The 18,210-nt window shown below is 28.4% G+C and overlaps 1 protein-coding gene across 1 annotated transcript in view; it reads left to right on the forward strand.

Moving 5' to 3' along the window:
* LOC107439299 (cell adhesion molecule Dscam1-like) overlaps nt 1-18,210 on the forward strand; it is a 106,734-nt gene that overhangs the window by 80,367 nt on the left and 8,157 nt on the right. The window contains exons 15-22 of the mRNA XM_071183887.1: nt 2,980-3,141; nt 5,617-5,687; nt 6,989-7,226; nt 12,542-12,640; nt 12,768-12,953; nt 13,961-14,254; nt 15,384-15,554; nt 17,912-18,138. Coding sequence (XP_071039988.1) covers nt 2,980-3,141; nt 5,617-5,687; nt 6,989-7,226; nt 12,542-12,640; nt 12,768-12,953; nt 13,961-14,254; nt 15,384-15,554; nt 17,912-18,138 — 1,448 coding nt within the window. The remainder of the gene's footprint in view (nt 1-2,979; nt 3,142-5,616; nt 5,688-6,988; nt 7,227-12,541; nt 12,641-12,767; nt 12,954-13,960; nt 14,255-15,383; nt 15,555-17,911; nt 18,139-18,210) is intronic.

The following is an 18,210-nucleotide window of genomic DNA, read 5'->3' on the forward strand; positions in this document are numbered from 1 at the left end:
ACCGAACGTCATCAAAGTGATATGTGGGAGATTATTAGTCAGAAAAAAGACTAGGCGATCAAAATAAACTGACCGCACTGTATGATAGTCAAGGAGTTGACTTTGTACCTTGAAGGTTACAGGTTCGAATACCGCTGCAGATGACGTGTAATTTATCTTTGTGTTATATAAGTCTTTCTTGTGTTTTTTTGTACGACATTGATCCACTTAGCTGGTGCCCACGATAAAGTTGTTATTAGAAAAGCTAGATACATAAGTCGTTTTTTTTTTTGGAATATAAAATAAAATGACGAGATACTTTTTTAACTTTGACTAAATTTTCTTTCTCAAAAAAGTGACGATTGTTATTATGTCACTTTGACGAAATTTGTGCTCGGATAGAATACCAGCAAACGGTTTTGTCAGAAACAAAGGAAAGTTCATGAAATGTTAGTATTTACTTTTTACAGTGTGAAGTTAATATTTCAAATTTGGGAGATATTGATGTTATTGCTACTTTACTTTACAAAATAAAACTAGTTGAATCTCTGCAGCTGACACTAGATTAAAAACAAGTATAACAAAATTTCGCCAAGGCGTAATTTCTCCTTTGGCACTAATGATGATACTTATTTATAGTTTAAATCAACAAATTTGATTACTTTTGTTTGCACATCATCTGTAAGTAAATCAACATTCGTAAAATTTAAATATCATTAAAATATGTACAAGGAAATCGTTAATTACTTTCTAATCATTATTAATCATTACTTTTATTTATTTGATGGTTGCAATTATTTTTAATTTATTTATTTTAGCAAATATAAAGCAGTTTGATTAGATTTTATTGTTCTATATGTATCAATCACTAGATACAATAAATTTTTCAATGAATTAACAAAAGACTTTTTTATATTTTTTATAATTTTATTATTTTTCATACATTATAGTTTTTAGGAATTGGTGTTCATTTTTCCTCTTTCTCCTAACTACTAGAGCTTACTAAATAAATATTTTGAATTATTAAGACAAAAATATTTGCTAATAATAAAACTAGTTAATAAAACCATAAAGCTGATACTATATTATAAACAAGTATGATTAATAATGCTGAGACTTAATTTTCTCTTGGTACTAATTATGATACTTATTTGTAGTTTAAATCAAAATAATTGACTACTTTTGTTTGTGCATAATGCATTTTTTCTGTAATGCTTCTCAGATATAAGATAATCGCTAATTTTTGCTCTAAAACACCAGTTGCAATATTGAAATGCAATAAAAACATACATAAAGAATTCGTTAATGACTTTCGAATCATTGTTAATCATTACTTTCCTTTATTTTATATTTCTAACTAATTACTGAATATAAATATATTTTGTCTTTAATTGCTCTATACGCATCAATCACTTGATACAATGAATCTTTTAATTGATTAAACAAGACTATTCAGCAGTTTTCAGGAATTGATGTTTATTTTTCTATTTTTTTCTAATGATTAGAGCTTACTTCAAATTCCCGTTATGTTTTCGACAATCAAGAAGATCATGTTGCTGAATAAGCAATCGAAAAGAATAATTATGCAAATCGCGAGCGAACATGTTTAGAATTTCAAGAAGAGCGCTTTTTGATAATGATACAAAATGATAAATGACTTTTGCAAATGTGGTTTTTCTTTGAAATCTTTCCGAAAACAACGCCACTCACGGATCAATATCTCCTTGAATAAAAATCATTGCATTATTTTGGGAATCGAGTTTCATCTCAAACTTTGGAGATAAACATGAATAAAAAAAATGAAGAGGCAATCTAGAGTAATAAAATAGCGGATAGCATTCTTTCTTAAGAATCAAAAAATTTTGAAATTGCTAAAAAAATATGTGGATACAGGATTTACAAGCCAATAAGAAATTACCATAGATTTCCTATTTGCATATATGAGATGTTGCACCGGAATTCACCCCCTATTTCATGTTTCATAAAATTGGACAAGAGTTTTGGACAAAGTATATAAAGAAAATTTCTTAGTTATGCGTCTCATAAATTTTAATAAGATCTGTCATACATTTAAAATCACTATATTGTTTAGTTTTAAAAATAACTGAAATGGCATTCTCCGTAAGAACAGAATATTTTATGTTGCTGAAATATTTCAGGCAAGTAACGAACATAAAATGTTAATTATGTATATTTTTCTACAGACAAACTTACACTATTCTATGACTATTTAATATAAACTAATATTTTTAAAGTATACTGTTTAAAATATACGCATCGATGATCAGGTATTTTTATAGCTTGATAGTATTAAATATTTTACATTATAATATTAATTAAATAAAAATTAAATACTAAAAATAGCTTAAAAATAAATACTTTAATAGAAATAACTTTTATGAATTAAGAAAATAAATATTTAAATACTTAAAATTACTTATATGAATAAAAAAATACTTAAATATTAAAAAAAAACCTATTAAAATTTTTTAAAAATTAGCAGCAAAACAAACAAACTTACAAATGTAATTTTCTTTTGAAATTAATATATGTTTAATACAACAATACTTTTTACAATCCAACAATTGCATTAGCTAATTCATAATTATTCTAAATAATATTTCGATTTACTTTCATGAAACAATTTTTAATTTTTGTCTGTTTCCAGGAAATACTTCTTAAATTTATGAATTTGACACAAATTCACTTATAACTTATTAAAAATAATATTTCTTTCTTATTTTAATTGAGGTACTCTTCCGCAAGCATATGCTGCAAAAATGAAATAAATTTTTGAATTCTAATATTTAAGTAAAACTAATGATATTAATTTTGATTACATTTGTGATTTAAGCAAAAATGAAATAAAACTTTATTTTTTAAACATAAGAATAATTTTAATATATATTTATTGTTAATATAAGTTTAATGTATGTAATATATTTAACTTCTTAGGCATATTTTTTTTTGAAAATTTAATCCTCTAATTAAAATTTTCAGAACAAATCTCAGCAGAACCATTAACTGTGCCAGGGGATGAAACAGCTGTTATCATAAGAGGTCTAAACCCAAAAACTCGCTATTTTTTCCGAGTAAAGTGCGAAAATGCTTTAGGAGATAGTCAATATGGAGCTGAAGTTGCCATAACAACTCTGGAAGAACGTAGGTATATAGCATTTCAATTCATTTTATTTACGCATATTAAATAAAAAAAAACAATAAATATATCAATGCATTTTTTACTAAAATAATTTAGAATTAAATCGAAAATGCATGCAATATATTCGAAAATAAATAAGAATTAATTATGAATGCAGAATTGTTACAACAAGAATTTGGATAACTGATTAAACAATACAGTGTGGGCTTTTTTTAGTACGACCTCTGTTAAGGTTACTTTTCAATTACAACAACCCATACATGAAGTCCCATATGCTGTTCCATTGAAGAAATATTATTTTAATGCCCAATAGAGCGTCCAAACTGAACCGTTCTTTCCAATATACTGACCAAAATTGTGTTTTGTTTTTTCTAATTCCCTTAATATTTCTCCAAAAAAACAGCTGTTAAATATTTTTGAACTTTCAAAACTAAAATTTTTCCATTGATAATGAATAACCCTATAATAAAAGTTTCGAGAAAACTATTCAAACATTTTGACGTTAGAGCTCAGTAATGAAACATCTTAAATTGAAACATCTTGAATTCTCTATATTTTATAGAGAACTCAAGATGTAATAATAGGTTAATAAAAGGCAGTAAAAGGTAATGATTAATAGGTTAATAAAAGGCGGCCCTGTTACTCTTTATTCATTTGAATGAAGAGTGACATGACCGCCTTTTCTTAAGCTATTACGTAATGGGCGTAATCTGTGGACAAAATTGTCATCATTGAGAATTTGAAGCGTATGTCGAATTTAGAATTCGGATTTTTCTGTACAAACATAACCTTCCAAAACTTCTTTTCAAAAGGGTAAAGACTAAGCATAATTGTATGACACTGTCCTAATAAAAATGATTATATCCATAAGCAAAAAACTAGCAAAGGTTTATTCAACAACTATTGTATAATAATCATTAAAAACAGTAACTTATCAAAAGATCCTGACGTAAGTACAGGTGAAAGAATTATGCTAAAAAATTAAAGAAAATAACGTCGTCAGGCATTTGTGGTCCTGCGCAGACGAGCACTTTTCTATACGACTTTTTTCTATGAAGTGAACAAGAGAGATGATCTCTAAAAATACAATAAGAATATTGTTCAATCTGTACAATAAATTACACGCTCGCTATTTTTATGGCCAATCTACTCTAATCTACTCTGAAATATTAATTCTACGGCCAATTTTGAAATTTATTTATAAAAAATATCCATTTATATACCTATAAGACGAATATTTTTTTAAAAAATTGTTTGTCGTAACTTTTTTTTAATATTTTTTGTGACATAAAAATATTACCGTATTTTTAAAAATTTCAAATCTAATTTTATAAATCATCGATCGAATTTCCAATTGCTATTTTACTTTGATACCAATAAATTATTGTAAACGTCATAAAACATTTTTAGCTTGTTAGATAGAAGGCAGTGAAGAAGGATAACCTTTCACAGAAAATAGTAATGATTATATGTCACGGGTATAAACAAATGCAACTGTTGGAAGATAAAAGGAAAGGATATAGGAGTTTTTCCATTTGTTAAGTGACACTTTTTACTTCTTTGATGTCAAGTGAGATAAGAATATAGTTCCTACTAAAATAATGATAACAGCCTTTTTTATACCTGATATTTTTTAACTCATTATATTTAAATGTCACTTTTTTATTATTGTTAAGTGCCACATTTCACTTCTTTGGTGTCAAGTGAGATAACAGTATTGTTCAAACTAAAATAATAATAATCCTTTTTTATTCCTGATATTGTAACGTAATTTCATTCGGATATTATGTTAAGATAACAATTTATTTAACTTGGGAAGTTCGAAATATTCAAATTGCATGCATTTTTTCCAACGGAAGAGATAAATTTTAAATATTTGCTCCCCCAACAAAAAAAAAATCGATGCTAATATTTCGTTAAAAATACTGATAAAGATATTTTCATTAAGAATACTACTGCATTTCTACTTGTTCAATAAATCATAATTTTTTTTAAATAGCAGATATTTTTTAATGTTTCATTGAATGCAATTTCTGAGTCATTGAAGACTATCAACAGATTTAAAAATACAAATTTTTTTGTCTGTGCCACAATATTACTGTGGAAAATGTACTGAAGCTCAAAGCACAAGAAATTGAAATGTTAAAAAAAAAACATGTAACTCTAAGCCCGAAAGAATTGCTGCAGTTTTATAAAAAATCCAACTTGCAAATTTTCTATCTTCTATGAAATATTCCTTGACGAATTGGTGCGACTACGTCTCTTCAAATTTTCGACATTTTTGCACAGAAGTCTAGAGACCGTGCAAAAAAATGCAAATTATTCGCTTTCGTTTGATATAGAGATGTTTGAGAGTAGTATATTTTACTGGTAAGATAATTTATTCATCAGTATAATTTGAATAATCAGTAAATCGATGTTTTTTAAGCAAATCTGCTGAAAGCTGCTGAAGTTACAGTTAAAATTTTATTTTACAGCACCAAGGGAAGCTACTATAGGAGTTAAAGCTATACCCGTTTCCTCACGAGCTGTCAATGTTTCTTGGCAAGTAAGATCAAAACTATTTTTATTGGACATTTTACTTACTTAGTTATTCAATTCACAATTATCTTGTTAAAAACATTGCTTTTCTTAAATGTATCTAATGAAAAAAGTAAAGGTCCTAATTAAAAGAAATTGACTAATTTTAACGAGATTGACTGATTTTATCAGAGGTCATCATATTCGTAAAGTATGCAAAATGTAAAGCAAATTTATAAAAATAAAGTTTAAAATGGAAGATGATACCATAAAAAATGTGGGAAGACAGAGTATCTAATTTTTGACATCTGGTATCTGTGTTTTTCTGTTTTAGTACTTTACATATTTATAGTTTATTAAAATATTATTTTGAATGCATGAATTTTTCACTTTATTCATGGATGTCGCATTCCATAGCATTCATAATGATACCAAATATAATTCTAGAGAGTTCAAATATAAAGTAACCATATTAGAATATTCTAGTATATTTCAAAATGTATTCCATCAAAATCATCTTACTATGAAAATTTGGAAGCTATGCTCATGTATTGGTACCATGCGTTACAATTCAAAGAGAACTGCTATTCGTTTGCGTCTGCTTGCTAGTTAAGAAATCTTAGCGGTTCCTTTTACAGTTTATGAAATGCAGCAAAAAATTATTACACTTCTAGAAGGGTTTACGACGCAACGTTAAATACTAGAATATTTAGTGGAATTCTCCATTGAAATATCGAAAAAATGAAAAACTGCTACTGCTAATATCTCAACCATTCACAATCTCGAAATTATCAATTCTTAACTTAGTTGGATATTTTGTACACTGAAACCAAATGCAAAAGTTAGGTTTTTACTGTTAATACTGTCAGTAAAGTCATTGGCTTTATTAGCATTAGCTCTGTTGTATTTTAGGATTTGTTTTTATTCAAAATAATCAAACATTCTATGAATATTAGAGCATAAAATTCTGGAGCAATGTAAAGTATTTTTCAGTTACTAATTTAAGAATGAAATTACGTTTCGACTCATTTACTTATCTTAGCTCATCAATGATTTAACGAAAAATTATGATTTTTAAAGAAAGAGAAAATTTGAGCAAATATATCAGAGTTACCTTCATTATATATCATATGTTAAGAAAATCTGTTTTTTTTTTTTAAAAATTACAACTTCATGTGAATAAAAGATGTTAAATCAATAAAAGAGGACTTATTTACAGGCTGCATGTTACTCTAAGCTAGTTGCAAAACACAAGATTTATCTTATTATTTATTTTTTCTAATTTCTAATTTATTGTAAAATATATTAATTCATTTAAAAATGTTTTAGAGGCCAATTCGATCTGATGGAGGAGGAAGTGTAGACGGTTTTTACGTCGGCTTCAAAACTAAAGGAAGCTCTGAAACCTACACTTTTAAATCAGTGGTGATGACAGAAGACATCACGCAACACTATGTTCTTTACAATTTGAATAGAAATACAGAATATATCATCATTGTTCAACCGTTCAATAGTAGGGGAGCTGGTCCTCCCTCAGAAGAAAAAGAAATTAGAACAATGGAATTTGGTGAGTTTTATTTATTATTACTACTGCATGGATATCTCGTAACATTGAAGTGATTTTCAATTAGAATTTTAATTAATAATTTAATCTTATATGGCAGTATTAAAATTTAGGTATTTTCTAGAAAAAAAAATGTTTCTTTATAGTTGCATGCACTTCAACTGATGGATTCAATGAAAAAAAAGAAAAATTATATAGTCTATGAGAACAGATTTGGATGTCTGAATTTATTAAATTATGGAAGGCAGTCAGGCAGACACAAACAAATTAGAATTAATAATATTCATATGGGGAATTTCCACCAATTTTTGTTGTTTGAAGATATTGAACTGAAGAAAGCAGTCAAACAACCAAATCAGGAAAAATCAGGATCATGTGTACACATACAGGACTGTTTCACAGTTCAATGTTTCGAAAGTTCTAAACTTTCGATGCAAAAAGCTTAAAAAAAAGGCAACACAGGAATGCTCTTTTTTGAAAAAAAAATTTAAAAAATAATAAAATAGAATTAAAATATAATTATAAAAATTAACTAATAGTTTTAATGTACCATATATGAAATATCTGCCAACAGCCCAGCCTTGGGTGCCCGACTCACCAGTATTAAAAAAACATTAAAAGTAAATATTGATTTTTTTAAGCTTTATTCTTACATTTTTTAAAGATATTTTTCTGGAAATGTTTAAGTTGTTGAAGTAATTATTTCAGTTAATGTTCCCTTTCAAACTCACAGATGAAATAAAGTATTTATCAAAATATATAAAAATCTCTACAACTTAATCATAAATTAGAATGAAGGTAAATTTAACCCTCTGAGTAATAACTCCAGCTTTTACCAAACTTTTATCTGCAAGCTTCCCTGCATCAAAAAATCCGTTTCTCCTATTTTATGCGGAGCAGTAAAATGTCAGTATAATTTCTCCCACTCAATGGATCAACGCTTGGAGGGTAAAAATTTATCTTAAATTCAACAAGTAAGATCCTAATTGAAAATTTTTACCCATAAACCAATAAACATTAGGCTCTTTTTAGTAATTTTCACAATTAGTTATTTATAAAAGTAATTAAATGACTAGTATCAGGTGAAATATGGAGAAAAAGTAATACTGTGCAAGATATCTTAAAAATAAATTAAATTTGCAGTATGTTGTATCCGTATAAGAATCCGTTTTGGATAAGGTTTGGGCTGGTTTGATTTTATATGAATAAACTTTTCAAAACTGGTAGGTTTAATTGAAACATTCACTTTTCAATTTTATTGCTGCGTGTCAGATCATTGTAAAAGAAATTAAAGTTTTTACTGAGCTTACAAAAACTACAACCGGGACAACAAATTAATAACATCATTCTCAGAACGGATAATTATTTTAAAAAAATGCATAAAATTACTTTATTACGCAGTGTACTCGAATTACAAAATTTTTTCAATCTTCCTATTCCCAAATTCTATATATTAATTATCTTTTAACATAAAATCTAAGCAAAGAAAGATGCAATTGAGCAAAAACACTTCCTCTAGATTTAGAGGGAAAAAAACAGCTGACATCATCAAACAAAAGCATCATCTTTAAATGCTGAAAAAATATCAACCAGGTCGAAAAAATGCATAAAACCATTTCCAAACTTATTTGACCCTAAATGAATAAATTTTCCTTTTCCCGGTAATTTTAATTGCAACATTTCTCTAACCATTTCATTCATAATTCCCAGGTCGAATCAATTTCCCAGCATTCTCTGCATAGGCTTCTGATTTGGATCTCTGCATAATGAACCTTTTCACATTACTGAAGGATATCCATGCGGACCCTCCCTAAAGTAGTAAATGATGGGGACAGAAACACAGAGATCTGCCACATTTATCACTTTTGGTTAATAAATCCAGAAGTTCACAGCATTACGCCGACTGATGTGATATTTTCAAGCTCGCCTGGAAAGCGAGATAACTGTGAATGGCGAGCCATTAAAATAGATTACAAGTTGGAATTAAATCTTCGAGCGATGCTAATTAAAAAGATGATGAATTAGCTCGAGAGAATGAAAAAGGAAATAATCTTATTAAGGGGGAATTAGGCAATTGCAATGAAAGGAATAGAATTTGCAAGAATAGATACTTTGTAAGAAAACTAGTTTGGTATAGTCTTTATTTTAAATTAAATTTTCTTCAGATGATATAATTTTTTTACTTAGTTTTGAATCATATTTTTTCAGAAAAGAGAATATGAAATTTATTTTCAAAAATGAAAGAAAGCAGCTCTACACAATCAGTAAATTCAATTTATTTGAGTTACTACAGTATTTAATCACTTAAAAAAAGTTGGTAAGAAAGATGGGCGTAAATGTTTTAAAAAATATATTTGAAAAAATATATTTAAAAAAGGTATATTTAAAAAATATATTTAAAAAAATGTATTTTAAAAAAATTTATTTAAAAAAAATATATTTAAAAAAATATTTCTTAAAAATCTTGTTTTTATTTCATATTTTGTTTTGAAAACCATTAATCTTAAATAGTCATGCTAATTAAAATTATTTCTAAAATTATGTTTTTAGTACCAAATTTACTGAGTTTTTTTTTAAATACCAAAGTAATTAACTAGAAATAAACCATAGTTTAAGTTCTACAGGAGTTTGTGAACAAAAATATTTTAAAATGGGACAATACCTTGAGTCATGGTATTCATTGTAGAAAACATCAGTTTCGTGTCATTTAGTACCACCAAGACAGACTTAATATCTCTAAACATTTAATTCAAAAGTAAAAAATTAAAGTTTATTAATAAAACATTTTTTTAACATTATTATTTTTTAAATCTAAGAGAAAACAAAATTTTTTCTTTTTGTTTTAAATATCAACTGAAATACATTTTCCCACCAAAAATTAAGTTTTATGTTTAATTAAACTGAGGACAATGACACGGTCTGGCCATTAAAGCTTCAAAACACATTTGGATGTATGCATAGGTTGTAGACCGATTATTTTTGGCTCGTTGACAGTGAATAGCTGATAAACTAAACTAAATACAAATTTAAAATTATGTGTTAACACTCTTCCTTTGCTCCCTGCTTGATATTTGCTAGAAAGAGGTGATCAGTGCTTTTTTAATTGTTGGTTATGCTATTTACTTTAGTGTAAATCGAAGTGATGGCAATCCATCATACTTGTCGCTGATTATCTGCCTTTCTCATCCGATGGTATAACGGAGGGTGGCGACTGATGAATTAATAGCACACTTTAATAAATCACTGCACGGAAAAAATTTGGTAAAAATACCATACTTGTAGAGTAATAACATGTCTAGTAAAAATTCTGGTAATATAATTCTGTTAATGAAACCAAAATAATTTGGTAATTTTTTCTGTTCGAATGTTACTGGTTGACTGAAAATCATGATGGTTTTCAAAATTGTAGTTCTTATTACCCTACATTTATTAACAACAGAATACAATACCTTAAGGTAAATTTAGCAGAATTTTTATGCCCTATTCTTAGGTACCATGGTAAAATTACGAAGTTTTACCACAATTACTACCAAACAGCAGAATAACGAATCTATATTTTATCATTAATTTTGCAGAAAGTTCTTCGTTAAAAATTACAGTTCTATTTTTAGCGTTTCCATAGAGCCAGAAACATGGTACATTTTATCATATTCTGGTATTTTTGATCATACCTTTTTCTCAGTGTGAGTGATGGAATCGATATCAAAAGGTTAAATTACTTAACTTTTGGAATTAAAAAGTTCCTCAATTTTTTGCTTATTTTTCATTTTGTTCGCATTTTCTGTATTTCTCTCAGTTTTTCCACATCATTTGTGTCAGCCTTTGCTGTTACGTAAAGAGCTGTTTGACTTCAGTCTTTTATTATTATTTGTTTACTTTGTTTTTCTGTATTTCAAAAGAAAATTTTATTTTATTTTTTTATAAGTTTCAATTGAATTCTAAGATAGGTTATTTGGACTGATTGCAGTGAAGAAACTAAATTTAATTTGAAAAAAAAAATATTTAGGTGCGAAACCCACGAAGGGGCAAAGTTAGAAGAATGTTTCCCTCCAATACACTATTTCTCTATCTAATAATATGGAAAAACAGGTTTCACTATGCGTGGAAGACTGCTGGTTAAAATACGATTTTTTTCGTGCAGAACCATCAGTGGGTTAAATAACATTATCCGACAATTTCTTTTTATCTGTGAGGCATGCAATATCCATATGTATGTTTTTGCTTTGACCTATTTTTCAGTTACGTACTTAAAAACGAATAGATGTAATTAGTTTGAAATTGTAAAGTTTTCTATTTAAACGCAAATAAATTAGATGAATTATTTTTGGTATTTTCTAAGTGTAAAAAAAACTTAACTCAAGTGAATAACCATTATATTATCCTTGAACTTACTATTGCAAACTCAAGCATTTGAAGTTACACACTCACAAAATTTTGCATTAAATATTTATGAATTTACCTTCACAAACTCTTGAAATATTTATTTGATTCCTAAAATTATACACCCCATAAAGAAACATTAATAATTATTTATTTCATTTACACTTAAGCTCATTTTAAAATTCTATTTTATGGACACTTTTCTCTTGATTTCTACTATAAACCAAAGGTAGTTAAGCGGCACATCACAGCAAATAATTTTTTACATGAAAACCCATGAAACATTGATTGAATGTAAAAAATTATTCCAATATGGTTACACTGTAAAAAATTCCGGATCGAATTTCGGTAAAAAGTAACGTTATTCAGAGTACCGGTAGTTTTTGGTAAAGAGTAACGTTATTCAGAGTGCCGGTACTTTTTACCGTCAGTAAAAAATAACGTTATTCAGAGTGCCGACACTTTTTACCGTCAATTTTATCTTTATCGGACCATGTTACGGAACAAAGTATCTGTACAGTAATTTTTACAGCAATAATTATCGTAAATCGCTGAATCATTCTAATTAAGTAAATATTACTGTAAAAATTACAGTATCTTATTTTACAGTAAACATTGATTTTATGGATGATGCACCCAAAGTAGCTATTCTTTATGAAGTAATTTGATCAAGTAATTTTCCATTGTGTACATGCGAGAAAAGTATCTTCTGATTACAGGAAAATCAGAAAAATAAACTAAAATCATATATTAAGTATTAAATTTAAAGCCACTTTATCACCACATCTTAAAAAATACTACTGTGAGATTTACAGAATAACATTTTACGGCTAAAATAAAATTTATGAATGAGGCAACCTCAGCAAATTTCATTCTTAAAAAACATTTCGAATTTGTTTTCCACTTTAATTTTAAAAATTTATTTATTTATTTAACAGATGCACCTGGGATGCCGGCAATTAAATCTTACTATACAACTTCCAAAACAGTAAAACTATCATGGGAGATAAGCGTAACCTCGAACGCTCCTGTTTCAGGTAAAAGATTTGATAGTTATTGCTAACATTTAGTTGTTATATCAGATAAGTTATGTTTTAATGTTTTATAATTCTGATCAGACGTAATTAAATGTTTCTGTTCACTGTTCTAAATGTATTGTTTTAGGATATATTTTGTATAAACGAATGGAAGGTAGTATGTGGCAGGAAATAAAGCTGAAAGGAGGCCACAAAGAATATTTATTCCAAGACCTTCAATGTGGTACAAAATATTACTGCTACGTTATTGCATTCAACAGCGCTGGCAAGGGAAATAGTAGTGAAACGATTTCTGTTAAAACTGATGGAAATGGTAAGTGTCTAAAAGCATTTATCTACAATAGTTCGTGTATACATTGTCGAGCAGTCTAAGTCTCAGTAGCTCATATAATATTATAGTGTGGTAAAATTCGAATCTACAAAGCAAAAGGTCCCAGGTTCGATACGGGACACGGACACTAATTCCCAATTTTTCTTATTTAATTCTTTGAACATTCCAGAAGCTTCTGGTACATTCAATTTAAGTCATTTTCTCCTTATTTATTTCTAGGAAGTTTCCAGAACATTCTTTGTTAGTATATAAGCGATATCTTTATTGTAAACAGGGAGTTCTTAGTGCAGACTGGTTCTCGTCGTTTGCACTTTCTTCACTTTAATAAATTCATTATTTAAAACTCATCTTGTCATCTGTATTAAACCACTTTAACGTGACAATAAAATAGCGTGCATATTTATATTAGTTTACACAGTAGTATGGGTTATCTGTATTAGTTTACAAAGTGAAATAAATAGGGTGCTCTCAAATGGTCGTTTAAAAATTCTGTTTGGATTTTATGTCATCAAAATTTTAAAAAACAATCACCTAGTCGAAAATAGAGATTGTTAGAATTCCTATGAAACGAGTCTGAGCCAAACATGAGAGCTGTCGCGGCTCAGGCGGTTGAGCGCTCGCTTCCCAATGAAGTGACCGGCGCTTGAATCCCGGAGTTCAGTAGTCGTGCGAGTTCTATCCGTAGCGCATAATTCTGAGATTGCTATTTTTAAAGTTTTTTTTGTTTGCTATTTTTAAATTATTGCTATTTTTAAAATTATTTTTTGTTTTGTTTAAATAACAGCACTTGTTTGTTAAAATTACACAACTTTTCTGCTTAAAATCAGACGTTCGTTTTAAAATAGCAGTATTTTCTATGAAATAAACGCTTTTATACAGACACCCTTGCTGCCAGTTTTTTTCTACAGTAAATTGAACAGCTTCTTATTACATTGTAGTATTTAAGAGGTTATAGCATTTTTAATTATTTTTTATCTTATTTTTAAAAGCTCCTATAGCTGCGGACAAGAGACTACTTTTAAACCTAAACTACACGACACTCTTCATAAATTTAAATAGTTGGCACAACGGTGGATGTCCCATTCGATTTTTCATTGTACAATACAAGGCAAATGGTCAGCAGGATTGGACATTGGTGAGCAACAATATTATACCAGAGCAGCAGAATATAACTATAATGGATTTGATTCCGGGAACTTGGTATACATTGCTTATGACAGCTAGAAATGATGCAGGTTCCACTGATGCTGAATACATTTTTGCAACAATGACAGCAAGCGGAGGTAAGATAAGTTTTAAAATTATCATTGTCCCACTAACTAACATTGAAAAATTGAAATACAATATAATTTATAATAAGTTAAGCGTTAAAATAATTTGTTTACATGCATGAATTTGATTGATGCACATCTACACGTATTAATTGAGCATAGATATTAGTGCTAAAGAGAGAAAAAGAATTACCATAAAATAAGAAAAAACAAAATTACCTATTTTAATATAATTAATTGACAAAATTAAATTTTTATGCAATAAGAAAACGTTAAATAAATAATTGTTAAATGTAAAGAGAGGTTGCTGCGTTTCTCAAAAAACTTTTTTGTATGAAACAGCTTGTAATATTTAAAAATTTCATATGTAATTTATAAATTTACATTTACGAGTTTTATTGATAAACATAAATTTGATGCATTTTTAATTTTTAAATTACTTAACTATTTAAGTTGGTTTAATAAATTAAAATAATTTAGTGGAAAATTACAGTAAAAATTTGAAACATTGTTTATTTCTTGTATTGGGAAAGTCATTCAGAACTTTTGTGCAAAATTCTACGTGTAGGTTAGAAACATGATAATAAGCAAGAATTAGGTGGGGATATATGATCGTAAGCGCTACACGCCGACAATCAGTGACTGAAAGTTGTGAAACAGGTTGCAATAATAATAATTTATTTTACAGAGACGAGTTTACGCTACATTTTATTTAAAAAAAAAGTTTTAAAGCAAATATTTGAAGCTGTAGCCTGCTTTTTTGTCAGTTGTGGCAGCTTCATGGCCAATTTTTCTCGAGATGGTTGATGTCCTCTAACATGTCTCGATTGAGTTTGCAACTGTATATTCCTATACAACTCAGGAAATTTATCATATGCCTGACCTATGCATATTTTAAACAATTATTCAGAATACTTCTGAATTTAAATAAATTAAAAGTTTTTATTCGTTTATTTATATTCGGTTATTTAATATTTCAAATTTCGTAGTTACATATTCGATGCTTATTTCTATTATGCATGTTATTGGAATCCATTTATACAGTAACGTATTTTATTTTCATTATTAAATTACCAATTAGATAAGTCACTTAAATTAAGCAATTCTGACGTTATGTTAATCGAAAATGTGTTTCTTGTAGAATATCCTCCAAGACCATCAGAAATGGGTGAAGCTGGAAGCTTGTTTTACAAACACCTTTTAATTACAGTTCCAATTGTGAGTTCTGCAATCGTCCTTATTGTAGTTCTGTGTGTTGTATACTTCATAACTAGGCGTAGGTCATCGGACAGAAGAACTTTGTCCTCTGATGGTACGTTCTGATAAAATTTATTTTAAGGTCTCTTTCCGTGAATAAATTATATTTTAATTAAATGCAAAGTAACTTAGGCATCACTGTATTGCGAACATTTAGATTTTTCAGTTCTACATTGAACATCGTCTTAAGATATGAAACCTTAAGTAAATTTGTAATCCTGATACAGTAGCTTCTTTCTTTCATGTTGTTTGTTGAACTGTAATATTAATACCAAATCTAGCAACAATATTTATTTGATATAACATTGATTATATTTTTGGTGAAACCAAGTTAATGTTCAAGCAACATCATATTATCAAGTTTAAGGTTAGTTAATATGCGAATTAAATACATACAGTTCATTTGTCCACGTAACATTATTGCATGACATTGAGTGAGATTCAAAGACAACAAATTTGTCAAGCAGTGTGGTAGTTTGATTTGGTACCATCTCCACTGAATATTTATTGATAAAACTCTTTGGAAGTTCTTTACCTTTTATATAAAAATATTTAATTTGCAATTAATTTCAGAATTAGAAACAGAACAAGCATTAAACCCACTGATTGCTAATAAGTTGTCAATGAATGTCGGCAAAAAAGAAACTAGCACTAAAAATATCTATTCAAGATCTTCTAAATCAAATTTAAAAAATCCAGATTATCTCAGATGTAAAAAAAGTTACAACAATGCCATAACAAACAACTGCATGAAGGAGTACACTCCCAGTACTCAGTTTCTGAGATAAATAAAAACTATTATAAGACAATAAGTTGCTAATAAACACTTTGTAAAAAATAAGTGCTGAATTACTGATCTGTAATGTCAAAAGAGTAGTATATAAGAGGGTAGTATACTCGTTTAACTATTACTTATCTGGTCATTTTTCTCATTTAACTTATGCCGGTATTACTTGATTAAAAAATAAAACAAAACATTGTGCTTATTAGTTTTTCCCTAATTATTTTGCTAAGGGAAAGTTTTAAATGACTTTATTGATATGAGTTGGTCAGAAAGTAAATAAACCTTAATATGTCAGAAGTTAAAAAAATTTCTGCTTTCAAAATTGCAAGCTTTTAAAGATATTGTATTATTGGACAACAAATAGAGTATATTTTAGCAGGATTGTTGGAAAATATTTGGAAAAACTGGTCAAGTAACTATTTAATTAAGGGTTATTTTAATCCAGTAAAATAACTAGTTAATTAAGTGTTATTTTACCATATTAAACTGAAATAGAAAAATAACTACAACAAATGGTATACAAACTGTTGACTGAGAAAAAACTATTTTTGACTATCTTCACATAATACGGTTAAAAAACCAGAATTTTATCCACGCTAACTACGCCTTGCAGCCAATGAGAATATAAGGTAAGTTCATCGAAAGGTGGAACACAAGTCATGAGAAAATGGTCACGAATTCATAATTTTGCTTTTCATCATTGGATGGGTAACACAGCAGTGGATGCTTAATAATCTTATAGTAATAATAATGTGGCGAACACCTTATGAACTCACTTAGTTTAGCCATGAGAGTTAATCTGTCAATCACTTGGCTTTCTGTCCCGCCATTCGTTCGACACATGGAAAGTTTCCAGAATACAGCATTCCTGGAGTGGTGACCCTCGGCAATCGGAATACGTAACTTTCATTCATCCATAGACCTGCTTAACACAAAAAGTATAGTATATCTCATGATCGATGCCACCACTAGATAAACTAATTAAGCCATATATCGCATTCCACTTGAAAAAACACAATTTTGACTAGCACAAACGTTCAATACCGAACGAAAAGCCTAACATAACCCATTTCCAGTGTTCAGTTAAAGTTCATTTTTACAGTTTTGAAAGCCTGCTAGTCGTAAAACGTTTTCAAACCCATGAAGATAAGGAAAAGTTCCAAAACGTAGATTTCCTGGTTAATTGGGTGGTCAAATAGAGGGCACTTATTTTACCGTTATTTTAGAATGGAAATTCAAACACTGTGACTGTTTTATCATCGACGTTTAGAAAGCATGTAAAATGTTGAAATGCGTATGTGTCGAAGCCGCAAACAAAACGATAAATTTTATATTTAGGCATAAACAAATCTAGTACTAATTATTGAAATTTTATTAAAATAAACAACCATTAATTAAATATTATTAAAATAAAGCAATGCAATGAATGTTAAGACTATGAACTCAAGGTTGTTGTTTTATCTATGTTGCTTAATTTATTAATTAAGGTTCCTTGGCAAAGTTTTGATTAACCATAACAGTCGTTTCTTCCCAATAATAGCACTTATTATTATATTTATAAAGAAGCAATAACTGATATTTCTTATAACATTTTATAATTTTTGTCAAAGTTTAAAATCTTTTTTTAGTCGCAGAAGGAAGTGATCCTATTAAACCAGAATCTTTGCCATTATCATCTACGTATGAAACTGCTCAAGAGCCAGCATATTTCCCAACTCCTTACGCAGCAAGCAGGGTAACAGGCTATAGCAGAGAATCCTGTGTTCATCCCTGTAAGGGTAGTCAACAGAATATGGGGACATTTGGTAGCACTAGGAGTGGATACACATATGATATTCCATATCCTCCTAGAAAGGTATAATATATATATGCTTAAGATACTTATCTAAGATAAGCTCCCAAATTTTTAGCAGAGGAAGTTCGTTTA

Source organism: Parasteatoda tepidariorum, chromosome 8, assembly GCF_043381705.1.
Source record: "Parasteatoda tepidariorum isolate YZ-2023 chromosome 8, CAS_Ptep_4.0, whole genome shotgun sequence".
NCBI lineage: Eukaryota > Metazoa > Arthropoda > Arachnida > Araneae > Theridiidae > Parasteatoda > Parasteatoda tepidariorum.